The 14161-nt window shown below is 40.3% G+C and overlaps 1 protein-coding gene across 2 annotated transcripts in view; it reads right to left on the reverse strand.

The window, feature by feature from the left end:
- Positions 1 to 14161, reverse strand: part of TXNDC11 (thioredoxin domain containing 11) — a 104341-nt gene that overhangs the window by 80684 nt on the left and 9496 nt on the right. Inside the window, exons 2-4 of one of the 2 annotated variants that reach the window (XM_019494715.2) lie at positions 10886 to 11102; positions 8431 to 8528; positions 5879 to 6008 (exon numbers count right to left, since the gene is read on the reverse strand). In XM_019494715.2, coding sequence (XP_019350260.2) covers positions 5879 to 6008; positions 8431 to 8528; positions 10886 to 11102 — 445 coding nt within the window. Of the gene's footprint in view, positions 1 to 5878; positions 6009 to 8430; positions 8529 to 10885; positions 11103 to 14161 lie in introns of those variants that run through there. The other variant, XM_014610762.3, reaches the window with a different exon arrangement.

Genomic DNA, 14161 nt, shown 5'->3' on the forward strand with positions numbered 1-14161 from the left:
GGAAAAAGTCTCTTTGCTTTCCTAAAGACATGCACAGCCAGCTCAGCATTTCGTTTCCTCTCAAGCTATTTCAGGATCAGGAATAAGAGAAAGGAGGGCATATCCTAGCTAGGACCAAAATTGGTCCACAGCTTCTCAGGAAAGGAGATGGAGAGCAAGAGCAGTGATAAGGGGCACTGAAGTGGTAGAGATGAGGCCAGTTTTATGAGCCAAAACCACTGCTGAGCCACCTTCCTAAGCAACTTGTGAACAAATTGCTCACTTTGTGCATACTGGTCAAGAGGCATTTCCCCAGTCTGAAGCAAAGACAAAAACAGGGATTCTCCAAGGCTCCTTCCAGGTATATTGGATATATACAAGATCCTCCTGTATATTGGATGAACATTGGTCTCCCTTAAAAGTTAGACACGCATGAGCATGTTGTATTTTGGTGTCTTTTGTTAATTCTTCTCACCTGACTACAGAAGCAGCCCCTCTTCCTTGCAAAATGCCCAGGAAGATGTTGCTTTTTAAAAGTCAGATTAGAGCACTGAGAAATTCTGACATTCCAGTTTCAATTGAAGTATCTGTTATACCTGTCCAACTCAGGAAACAGGGATTAACATTGTTTGTTGCTTTAAGGATAAGATGGTGCTGTCTTAGCAGCAGCAAACCTTGCTCCTGAAAACATACATATTGTTGTCTCATCTAAGAGTTCAAAAGCTATTTCAGGATTTTTGCTGCCTCTCTCAAATAGGACCATTCCAAATCTGATTTCATAATGCTTTTACACTAGTGCAACTCCACTGGCTTCAAGAAAATATTATAAGTGATATGAGAGAAGAGAATCAGGACTTAAAAGCCTATAAAATACTAGTGTTTCAACCAAATATTTTATCATAGCATTTGCATGCCCTCTTGTGGTATTAAAAGCAGCTTTTCAGCTTATTTTTAACTACTGATGCAACACAATATTTTTCAATTACTTGATAATTTTCATCTTAAATTTCACACAGATCACGATTGAGATATTCTATTAACCATTCTAAAACAGAAACAAAATTAATTAAGATGCCAAATTTAAATAAAATACTGTTCAAATTTTTCAACATTCCTTATGACATGGTTGGCCTTAGCAAAAATGTTTTGTACATTTACTTTTTGCCAGTGTAAACAAATAGGAAAAGCAAGGACAGATATGACTAGTAACTATGAACTGGTAACTAACTCCCTTAAATAATAATCAGACTGGTTCTTCACAAACTTTCCCCCCTAATACAACACAACACAGAAAATAATATTGTTGTGAAGTGGTTTTGTTGGGTCATCTTAAAAAAAAAAACAACAAAAAACTAGCTCTGCAGCTGCTAACTTTGGAACCACAAGCAAAACTGCCGCATGTGAGTAAAGCTGAACCCAGGCTAATAACCTGTTTGTCACACTAAGGCCACTGTGTTTTAGCCAGATTAAAACATTGATTCATTGTTATTAATTCAAAAGTATTTTTAAGAGTGGCATGCTGGATACCCCTAGCTAGAAACACACAAGTGTCACTGATGTCTTCAGCAGTGAAGGATTGCATCATCTTAACAGAAGAGTGTTTATTAAATGCTAATAATGCCATGGGTTTGCATGAAAAAGCTACAACCGCTGCACTTAGGCATGCTAATAATATACACTAATGACCTGCTCACTTCCCTCGCTCACACTGGAACATACCTCATGCTGTATATTTATTGAAAATAATCTCCTACAACTACACAACTGTGTTAGACTTCACCAGAACAGGGGTAGCCAACCTGCAGCGCACATGCTCCAAGTGGCATAGACAGTCTTTGTGTGAGGAAGGAGCAGGAAGCAGTGTAGCAGATAGGGCAGGACCACAAAGTAGAGAAGCTGATTGGGCAGGGAACATAGGGCAGGAAGCAGAAAGCAAAGCAGCAGGATGGAAAATGGAAGTGGATCTGGGTGATACTTGGGGATGGTGAGGGGCTATGACAGTGATTCCCAACCTTGGAGTAACAACCCCATTTGGGGTCGCAATGATAAAAAATGAGGTTGCAAAGACACTTGACAATGTTCACCCATTATAATGAAAAAAAAAAAAATCACACACAAAAAGCAGGAAATGGCAAGTTCCCCTTGCAGAGTGGCAGCGTTTCAGCCTACAAGGGGCTGCTTGGGGCCAGGGGGAGCATGAGGAGGGCAATCAGGCAGTGGATGCCATGTGCGTATGCACGTGCACACATACACATGGCAGCCAGGCAGCATGGAGAGCAGCTCCTTTCAGGTAAGTCTATGGGGGTAGGGAGGAAGGAGAAAAGGAGGAGCAGATTGAGGACTCCACAGTGAGGAAGGGCGTGGGACAGGGGACACTGCCCAGTCAGGTCAGTGCATGGGGTCTGAGGCCATGGCAGAAATGCAAGGACCGGCTGGGAGAGCAAAATGGAGCCACAGGCAGCTTGTTTGGGAGGTAGTGGGGGGGCTGGCTCCCCACTGCTGTGTGCAACCTTGGGGAGGGAGGTATGGGGGAATGCGTGTCCCCCCAGGTTTGTGCAGAGGGCAGGGAGGGATGCAGGTTATCTGCTGTGGGCTCATTGCTCCGTTCCCCGTTGTCCTCCCCAGCAGGTGGGAAAGCTGGGTACCACTGCTGAGAGCCCCACGCCAGTCAGGCCACCACCGCAAGGCACCCTCTGCCTGCCCAGCAGCAGCAAAGGGCACAACTCAACACCACTGCTGCTGACATGGCGCTCCTGGCAGCAGCACTAAGCCTCCCCCACACCCTTCTGTGGTGGGTCCCCCTGAGCCCACAGCAGGCAACCTGCATCCTCCCACAGGCCCCACTCCAGCCATACTGCTTGTGGAGGGAGAGAAGAGAGGTGTTGATCTTATCTGCATCATTTTTGGGGTCACAAAAATTTTACAATGTTTAAATGGGATCATGCTGGGGAAAAGGTTGGGAGGCACTGGGCTAGAGGATGCCGGCCAAAAAGTTGGCCCCTACTATTCCAGAACATAGCTTGCCTTTTTTTTTTTTTTTTTTTTTTTTTTTTTTTTTTTTTTTTTTGCTTACAAAGGTATCTTTGCTATGTCTAACGGAAAAAGAGTTCTTTCCAGAATACACCATAGGCTTAACTGTCTCCATATATCCAGATATGAGTGCAAAATGCAAACATTTACACCAGGAAGATTTCTTATTCTTAGTATCAGATAAGATAAATTAAATCAAATAACTACCCTAATGCACACTAAGTTGGAATTACATTAAAAAATAAGAATTTTACCTAAAAGGACTTCTAAAATTGTGGCCTTCATGGAACTTATAGAAATAAATAATGCAACAGCAAACTATGCACTTAAGACAGTTTCCCTGACAGGTCAGCATGAGATAAGAAAAGAGCGCTAGGCTAAACTCTGAACTTTCAGCCTTCCATAAATTTAAGTGAAACCAACAACATTAAATATTTTCACAAATACATACTTCTAAGAAGTACTATTTCATTTTCAATAGATACTGTTCTGTTTGGAGGACCAGTCTGACTAGACAAAAAAAACCCAACGATATTAGATTATCAAATCATAAAAAGTATGTTATTCAACTGTACAAAGTAAACAGTAAATGTCTCATAAAAATGGGCATAAAGGTTATCATTTTGTGGATCTGCCTGTTTAAAGTGTTAACCCATATTATTTTCTACAGCCTTTAACCCACATATGTACAACATGCCCATGTCACGTTCTGTTAAGTCCTTTTAATGACTGCAGGACTTCAGTATTCATTGCACAGGTCAACACTGTACTACCATTTAAGTGTGGCCTCCATAATGAGGAGTAAAGAATTCAACTGTAAGAGACAACCTGATTGCGATGAGATGAATTCTAACTGGATATCACCAAAACATGAACTATTAACCAGAGGTACAATCAGAGCTTAGGTTTTCAGTTAAACAAAGTTCTTACTTTCATAGTCTCAAATAAAAACTTATAAGTCAAACTTTAAAAATGCAGTAATGCCTGCCTGCAACAACAGACGCCCTGAAGCCGTGGTTAGGAGGGGGTTATGTATTAATTCTTCAATAATCTCATTTGACCTATGAAATGTTATTATTAACTTTAACCACTTCCTTGCTGACCACTTTACCAGAAAGAATGAGTAACGTACAGGAAAAAAAACCAACTGGTCCAAAAACCGGACAGAGACGCACACAGAGACAAAAAAACAAAACGCAAAATGAAATAGAGTAAGGAGCCTTTAGAAAAGAATGTAACAAAGGGCAAAATTACCGGTGTTCATTCAGCACTGAACCATACCGAATCTGATAAGCTACTGAACATCTAGTACGTAATGACAACTAAAGTGTTTAGTTGCTACATAAGAAACAAGTACCACCACTGAGGTCTGTGCAAGCCTCCCACCAACCAGCAAGCATTTCACCACAGGGCAACAGAACAATGTAGTTCTAACTTTTTTACTCTGATCCAGACCACAGAAGGTGGGCTAGCAGTGAAGGAGACAGACAATATCGCTAAGGTAAATCATATCCCACATGCCTCTTGCAGATGGCACTCTTGGGACAAGAAGAAGTCAGTCCAAAACTGATTCTTGCTCAAAGCAATACATAAAAGGGTTGCATGTACCATGAGTTTGGGAGCCCAAGACTTCCACTTCCATTAACACACAAAATTTCAACATGAGAAACAGGAAGTCTAGAGCTCTTCACAGGCAGAACGTTATCCTTATCAAGAAGCTTACCAGCCTCCCAGTCCCATTAGACACTTCATCTATGAACTAGTCAATTTTCAGATATTTTTAAAATGTTTGTTTGCTCTCTTCCCTTTAAGTAAACTCCCATCACATCAGGACCTCATTTTTCGGAGCTAACCAACCTGACAAACTACCAGCTCCCTTTTCTTTCCCATCAGTCTGCTTTCAACTTATCTGCCAGCCATTCTTCCTCCCATTCAAATCCATCCCCTCCTCATCATCCCTCTCTTCTGTGCCAAACCACTCCCCCATAAACCGAAACAAACAAGCACGCAGTTACTAAGACATGTGCCAACCACACTGATTTCATTTGTACGTGGTATTCCTTTCACCCAGCCTTGATCTGTCTGCCTGCTGTTCAAAGCAGATAGCATGGTTTATTCACAATTGGAAAGCAGCTAGTAAACTTTGGCACTACCACAATGCAGAGAACAAATACACTTTGCTCAGCTTGAGCATTTTGTATTTAACAGTACTATGCCATTTTTTCATCGTGTTACAGACATGGTAGTGTTGTTCCAATAATTGGGAGTTATTTATTTGTTAGTACTGCTACCAACTTTAGCTCCTCCTTCCAAAGCAAAAACCTAAAAGTTAGTGGAACATAATGAAGCACTCCCTAAAGTGGATTAAAAGTATAAAGCTAGTGAAAAAGATTTTCTCTAGAGATTATTTATTCAATTTATTTAATATTGTTTCTTACCTGCCCATTTTGCTTATTTGTTAGAAATGTGCAGTTTTCAACTGACTATTTAAACATTCAATCAATTATATACCGGCGGTCTGCCTTCCCAGTTTAGATGGAAAGCCTTTGCTCTTACTAAGTTTAAATAACAGCCACCCATATACTGGGGTCCCAAACTGTTGTGGTCCCTAGACACTAGTGCAATAAGAATCAATGACAATACACTAGGATAACATTCATACAATGCAGAAAATATAGGCAGTGCATTAGGAAGTGCTATTACTGGTCTATTATTTTCTGCGTGTTACAATTGCAACACTTAAGAGGCACTGAAGGTTTCCGAGACTCTGATAAAAGCCTTCGCTTTGGAGCTGTTCATATTTAATCCTAAAACAAATCAGATTCTTTCAGAACTATAAACTGTAAAGCTAGAGAATAGAGACAAGTACCTCATAATTTGAGAGGAAATCTAGTAATTTTGATCGAGACGAGATGTAGAGAAGTGGTGTCATCACCCGGCGAACAAACTTTTCAATATAAACAGCACTCATAGGGCCTTTGTATTCAATTGGTCCAAAACTAGTACCAAAAAAAATAATAATACATTAAGACTTAAATTAACAAATGAAGGAGTCCCTCCTGGGGACAGCAAGGCTGGGACTGTTACACAGCCAGCATACTCAGTCCCCAGAATGGAGGGCACTCCTTGTGTTGATGAACAGTATCTTCTACAACTGACAAAAGCAGTGTTGTCAGATCAGAAAAAAGTTCAATTCAGAATTTCTCAACTGAAGCAACAAATCTAATGCAGTGCTACTGTTGTATGGGTTGCAATGTGGTAAATGGAAAATTAAGACAGCCTCTGAGTCCTATTGAAAAAAGTGGATGAAGAAGGGCAAAATTACCCTATGTTCTAGTTAGCATACAGATAGATAGGCTTTTCTGTTTGGTCCATACATATCAAATTGATGCACATAACTGGAATAATACAGACCTGAAAAAATATCCCTGAAGAAAGTAACTTTTAGAGTAGCAGCATTTGCACTTGTCTATCACCCTAGCAAGAAGAAGGTATTAAGGAGGCTTTTACAAGTGACCTTTGTTAACTGTCAGTTGACAACAACTTATTTTATTTTGCCATATGATATTAAGTTTCTCAAAAGAAAAAAAAGCATTAGATGCAGTAGAGAGATACCAGTTAAAAGTATGTAGTGTAATCTTTACTCTTTTTTTTCATTCCATTGTAGAAATTTGTCAGAACCTTGATTCATTTTTTAAAACAATTTTCTCTAATACATAAACATAATACAATGAGAAAAGTTAAATCTGCACTTAAAAATACAATCTATTCAAACAGACTGAATCAATACTCTAGAGCCACACCACTGGATCATGTCATTTGATACTCTGGTATTACTACAAATCTCTAGATTGTTAGCAACAAGCATTGTATCAACAGCCAGGAACATCATGATGTCAGAAAAAAAAAAAAGAAAGATGGAAAATATGACTTTGCATGCACAGTACACAATATTAGAGGTTTAATGTCTCATGAGTTGGGTGAAGCATTTCTCCTCTACATGGCCTAAATAATTCAAATATATCATCCAATAACAACTTGCAAACTGATGTGGATTTTCTGTTTGTTTATAAATACAAACATTTTAGATTAAAAGAAAGCTTAAAAGAAAGAAGAAATACTACATGAATAGGAATCATGTTGGGGAAACATATGTCTGAGCTCAGACAGAATTTGAGCTGGCCTGAATTCAGACAAACTGGAATAATTATATTAGTTACAATTCTCACCTTCTATTATTTAGGCACAACTTTGTATGTGGTCACTCCATCAGTTTAAATTGTGTTTTTTATAACTTGTTTGTGTTGACAAATTTACAGACTAAAGAAACAGTTTTAAACTGATGTACTTCCCTACAAGATTTTTCATTGAAATCATTGTATTGGTTTTATATCTATTTAAATCATCAGTGCAATTTCCATATCTAGACTAGTTGAAAATGTTAGCTAATTGGAAAGATTAGTAAACATATGTGCACATCCCAAACCTACAACCCCATTCCAGTGTTGCACAATCTAAGAAGATTAGGCAGCCACCCTCAGAAGAAATGCAGGACTAGGAGAAATGGTGATTTTTTTTTTTAAGAGTCACAGGCATAAACACACATGGGAGACTGCACAGCATCTACCTCCCATGTAGTGAGTAGATGTTGTGTTCAATATCCTGTTTTCAAATTAAAAAAAAAAGATATAGAAAGATCATCAACTTCTGCACATTACACACACTGGTATAGTCCCAGTGCACAAACAGACTTAAGCACCTGCTTAAATCCAATTAGCTTCAATGGTTCTTAAGCCAGAAGCATACCAGAGTCTGCACCCTAAGCAGCTGGGGCAGCAGCAACAGCATCTGCCATTCTTGTGCCCCTTCTGAGTAGCTGCCCAGAGCTAGTGTCCCAGGCACCCACTGCTGCCTTAAGTATATACTTAAAGATTAGCATAAACAAGGGGACTATGTGATGCACATGATGCAATGTGAATTGGGACCATGTAATACAACCCACCTTTGTAGAAAACAGAAAATATTAAAAACACAAATAATCATGCAAGTCCAAATTCTCTGATCCTCATTAGAGTCAAACCTCCCATTAATTAAAAAATAACCAGAATTTTGTTTAAAGACAAAGAAATGGACAAGATTAGGTCTAAGTAACTAATTAAGAAAATGAAGTACACATCTCTGAAGAGGGCCTGCCAGAATTAGACCTCTGCCCCATTTATGCCCTTACATCTATGAGGATTATAAAGAGAATTGAAGTGGTACAGAAGCCTAGAGCTAGCTATCTGGCCAGGGATGAATCTCTTCTCTTACCAATGCATAACAAGCTGCAAGCATGACACTTCTAGTACATTTTTATTTAAACAGTATCGCCATCTACCAAAGCAATTTAGAATCCAGACTAATTGCACTTGCATAACTTACCTCCGATGGTACAAATGTATCACAGGAAAATAAAAGAAGTGTTTTTGTTTCCTGCATTTCCCCTGGTTCCACCAGCAGTTAACTGCCACGAAAAGCACCTGCAGAACAGAAAGAGTTCTCTAATGAGGACAAGATGCATCATCTTGACTTTTTCTCCTCTTCTGCCATTTCCCCACTGGCTTCTTTTCTTCCATATTGGGCTCTCCCTTCACTTTTCCTGTTCAGCTTAATTTATGACCACCTAGCCAGACCCAGCAAAAAAAATCCAAAAAACAGAAACAAAGCCTGCAGAATTAACATGTCATTTGCTGCCAACACATTGTTTACTTTTCTTATGTGTTAAATCTCTTCCCCCATCTATTCGCCTATCTGTTTAGACTAAGATCTGTGAGGCCCCATTCATCTGCTACTCTGTATACTGCCTAGAAAAATGAGAAACCTTTCCTGGTTGGTTAACAGTACTATAGAAACATAATGATTATTATTAAACGGTGTTAAAATAAAGAGTTATTGCCAAATCCAAAATGGATATGACAATTTTCTATTCTTTTCTGAAAATGCTGTGTTCTTGTGTGAATGACAAGCCTGAATCTTTTAAAAGAGCCAAATCCAATGACTGGAGAAAAAGAATAGTTAGCATACAGTGCTGATATATAAAAAATGCAAAAGCAGTAGACTACTATCCATGTAAAACACAGAAATTGTATACAACGAATCAGAATTGCATCCATAAACCTCCCCACAAGCAGATGAAATAAGCCATTTGAAACTTGTAAGATGTAATAACCTATTTAGAATGTCATAGTTTCTTTTCTTTTTTTCTTTTTTTTGAAGTAAACAAGTGCTAAGGTGATGTTGAAACGATGTAAACTGTGGGCACAGCTGATTCACAATTAATATGAAAACAGCAATAAAATGTATTAAAAGACAAATCATAAGTCTCATCTTCTTACAAACATATGCTCTCTGAATATATTGTGCCTTGTAAGATTTTTCTTTATACCCCACCACACCAAAAAGCAAAACTGCTGACTGTGCACTTCCAAAAAGCTCAGGATTCTGTTGAAATACTTCTGCTCTACACTCCGCTCACAGTTCTGTGGGTATTATCTCTCCCAAGATGCAGAGAGCAATGAACAAAGTAAGCTGGTTATCGCTCAAGGATTCACAGAAGCAACTACAGAAATCTTCAACAAGGTGAAAGAAATACCATAAAAAAATCTCAACTACTTCTTGTCGTTCACAGAAGGCAGCAGAATAACCCAAAACCAAAAAGTGCTGAAACTGAAAACAGTGGCAATATATAAAATGAATTAAATTTAGAAAACGTTCCTATTTCTGGGCCAGTCTAAGGATGGCACAAGGAGACAAAGATATTAAACAACAAAACAAAGTCATAGCTGGTAAACAGATGGGAAAGTAATTTAATTAGAGGAAAAATAGGAAAAATAGCACTTAACTGGGAAGGAAGTATATAGGAAGATGGAAATAGTACGTGCTAATGGGTGTTATATATAAGCTATGTAATCACCAATTAGATTTTAGTCAAGCTAACTAGTCTTCATTGTTTTCTGATTCTGTGCATTATATTTAAAGTGGCAAAATTACCACTACAATCACTCTTTTCAGGTACTGTTCATTTTATGAAAAGTTTACTTCTGAAAGCATATATTTCCTAGGCTAAGTCTGCTCAAAGCTGTTGTTGTTTTGAGTTTGCTTATATCTATATATGAGCTCATATATAGATATGAGCAAACTCTCTGAACTTTAATGAAACACTGATTCCCCTAGAGACTAAGAAAACCACATTACTAATTTTGACCAAGAACTACTGTTGGAAAAATTTGGATACAGAAGACTGAAACAATCATATGAGCACACATGCATGCACACACTAAAACCCTTCCAAAAAAAAAAAAAAAAAAAAAAAAAAAAAACACAAAAAAACCACACACACAAAAAAAAAAAAACCACACAAAAAAAAAACCTAGCACATTAAGTAGTAAAGATCCCAATTTATTAAAAGCCTACAGTAACTTGTATTGCTGGCAGAAGCTAATGCAAGACAGAGGCCTTCATATGATCACCAATTGAAGATAATGGGTTCCCAGGAGTCCTGCTGTCTGAAAGCATTAGGAAAGTCAGTTCTCTGCTGCTTCACAAGGGCAAAAAAACCTATTTCAAGGCATTCTGAAAAAATTTTATTAATTTTTCACCTAGTTCCCCTCTCAGAATTGAGACAACCACACAAAAGAGAAGGGGAACCATGACTTTTCTATATGTAAATTTTAAAAAGATAAATTAAATTCTGCCCTTGAATGCGATCATTCAAGTCCCAATAATCATTCAACTTTGCATGGAACTGCAAAGGAAAAAAGAATTCCACTCACCATTTGGAGAGGAACAAAAGCTCAATTAAGCCATTTTTTAAAAGCAGTGTCTTCATTAGAATTACCTGGTCTGACAGCCTGCTAGCCACGTGTTCAATTTCTTCCCTTGCTGCGATAGACTGCCCACACCATGGGGCATAGAAAAAATACAACACAACTTCAGAATCCTGACGGAGATGATCTGCATAATCCAACTGTCCCCGAAAAAGATCAATGACTGGAGATCTTGAGGAGAAGAAATTAACTGGAATCTTCGCTGGCATTGTCACATCTTTTGCTCGGCTATGAAAAAAAAAGAAAGGACAGTTATACAGCTTAACACAAACATGTTTTATTAAGAACGCTTCTTTAGCCTAGCAAGTCATGCAATGGTGAAATCTTCAACACTGATGCAAATTACTACAGTTTATATTAATTGGGTTAGTGATATGCTATGCCATAAAATCTTAACTGCAATTTTAACAAACTAAGGAATTCACACAGTCATACTCTTTGCAGTATGTTTATGGCTACATTAGCTCACACCCTAATTGCTGGTTGCTTTAATACATAAAAGTACCAGGATGAGAGGTTTCTTTGGAATTCCTCCCTGGCCTCATCCTCTTTCAACACTTGTACCTTAGGTAACAGCTTCCTAGTAAGAGAAGAGACACTGGTCATAAAGTTTTGTGATGCAGTGTTTTCATAAAGAGATGGCTGTTGCTGTAAAATTGTACCTTGCTGTATAATCTTCTCTTTCTAGTCTCCTATACTGTATTATGAACAGGAGTGCACCAATAAAAATTTTCTTGGCCGATACCAATGGCCGCTTGAGGCAGGTGGTGGTGGGGTGGTCTTAGCTGCAGCAGAACGCAGTGTCACAAGCAGGGAAGGTGGTAGGGTTGAGCTGGGGGACTATAGCTACCCCAAAATTCTCCACGGCCTCCCCACCCATAACCACCCCTCCCAACACTACCCAGCCAGAGCGCAGCCCTGGCCCAGCCCCCAACCAGGAAAAGGCTGGTGCAGACCCTGGCCCTGAGCCTGCAACGGGCAGCCCACCCTTGCCCCGCGCGCAAATCCAGGGGGCATATGCCCCCCCATGCCTCCCCTGAGAAGCCGCACAGCAATGGGGAGCTGTCCACCCACCTCCCTTGTGCCACCCAGATGAGCTGCCTGCGGCTCCATCCCATGCCCTGCCCCGCTTCCTCCCTCACTGTGGGAGCCTCGATCTGCCCCCTCCCACGCCCCTCCCCACCAACAGGCTTACTGGCGGGACGCTAGTTTCCAAGCTACAGGGCTGCATTCCTGGCCACATGCATGCTGCGGCTGTGCACACGCACGTGGCATTTATCGGTGATATTATCAGCCAAAAAAAGGCAATTGCCAATAATGTTAATTTTCCTGTTATCGGTGCTGATCCAACATGTGACTGATATATCAATGCACCTCTAATTATGGAGTAATTAATTATTTATTTGAGTTTGTATATTATGCAAAATGTTTGCAATGGTTTATTTCACTGAAAACTGAGCTGATCATTGATGCTATTATTTGCTCAAGGCAAAATAGACAACTCCCTTCTGCAATGTGACAATAATTTCAATAGACATTCATTGCATAGGCTTAATTTTGATGTAAAGAAATGTAAACATGCCCTATAACAGATTCACATGCTCAAAGAGATGTAGGTTTGGCCAAAAATACCAATTTTGAAAGAAGTAAACTGAGTCCAAATTAAGCAATTACCAAGCAATCTGGACATTAAACTTTGTTATCTGGGATGAATACAGAACAAACCTGATATTGAGAAATGATTAATTTGCAAACCATGCTTATATAAAAATAAAAAATCCAAGCAAAAATATTTCAAAAAAAGAGAAAAATCTAAAAAAGCAAGCTCAAGTTTACTGTCAAGATAGACCTTCACCTAATGTCAAAAAAGTTCTCTCCTTATTCCTAAATAATTACACTAATGCTTCTCAGTCTTTTGAAACTCGAGGTTCCCCTGAGAAAATGCCAGCTCTTAGCCTTCATTCATTTTTTATGGAAAAATAACAGAGCAATTGTTTTGTTGCAAAAAACTCAGCAAGACCTCACCAGGTTTTCATAGATTCATAGATGTTAGGGTCGGAAGGGACCTCAATAGATCGAGTCTGACCCCCTGCATAAGCAGGAAAGAGTGCTGGGTCTATATGACCCCAGCTAGATACTCATCTAACCTCCTCTTGAAGACCCCCAGGGTAGGGGAGAGCACCACCTCCCTTGGGAGCCCGTTCCAGACCTTGGCCACTCGAACTGTGAAGAAGTTCTTCCTAATGTCCAATCTAAATCTGCTCTCTGCTAGCTTGTGGCCATTGTTTCTTGTAAACCCCGGGGGCGCCTTGGTGAGTAAATACTCACCAATTCCCTTCTGTGCCCCCGTGATGAACTTATAGGCAGCCACAAGGTCGCCTCTCAACCTTCTCTTGCGGAGGCTGAAAAGGTCCAGTTTCTCTAGTCTCTCCTCGTAGGGCTTGGTCTGCAGGCCCTTGACCATACGAGTTGCCCTTCTCTGGACCCTCTCCAGGTTATCCACATCCTTCTTGAAGTGTGGCGCCCAGAATTGCACGCAGTACTCCAACTGCGGTCTGACCAGCGCCCAATAGAGGGGAAGTATCACCTCCTTGGACCTATTCGTCATGCATCTGCTGATGCACGATAAAGTGCCATTGGCTTTTCTGATGGCTTCGTCACACTGCCGGCTCATGTTCATCTTGGAGTCCACTAGGACTCCAAGATCCCTTTCCACCTCTGTGCCACCCAGCAGGTCATTCCCTAGGCTGTAGGTGTGCTGGACATTTTTCCTCCCTACGTGCAGCACTTTGCATTTCTCTTTGTTGAACTGCATCCTGTTGTTTTCTGCCCACTTGTCCAACCCATCCAGGTCTGCCTGCAGCTGTTCCCTGCCCTCCGGCGTGTCCACTTCTCCCCATAGCTTTGTGTCATCTGCAAACTTGGACAGAGTACATTTGACTCCCTTGTCCAAGTCACTGATGAAGACATTAAAGAGTATCGGTCCAAGGACCGAACCCTGCGGAACCCCACTGCCCACACCCTTCCAGGTCGAGACCAACCCATTTACCACGACTCTCTCGGTGCGACCCTCCAGCCAATTCGCCACCCACCGGACTGTGTAGTCATCCACATCACAGCCTCTTAACTTGTTCACCAGTATGGGGTGGGATACCGTATCGAAGGCCTTCCTGAAGTCTAAGTATACAACATCCACCCCTCCTCCTGTGTCCAGGCATTTCGTAACCTGGTCATAGAAAGAGACTAGATTGGTCAGGCACGATCTGCCCGCCACAAACCCGTACTGG

The sequence above is a fragment of the Alligator mississippiensis genome, chromosome 13 (genome assembly GCF_030867095.1).
Source record: "Alligator mississippiensis isolate rAllMis1 chromosome 13, rAllMis1, whole genome shotgun sequence".
Taxonomy (NCBI): domain Eukaryota; kingdom Metazoa; phylum Chordata; order Crocodylia; family Alligatoridae; genus Alligator; species Alligator mississippiensis.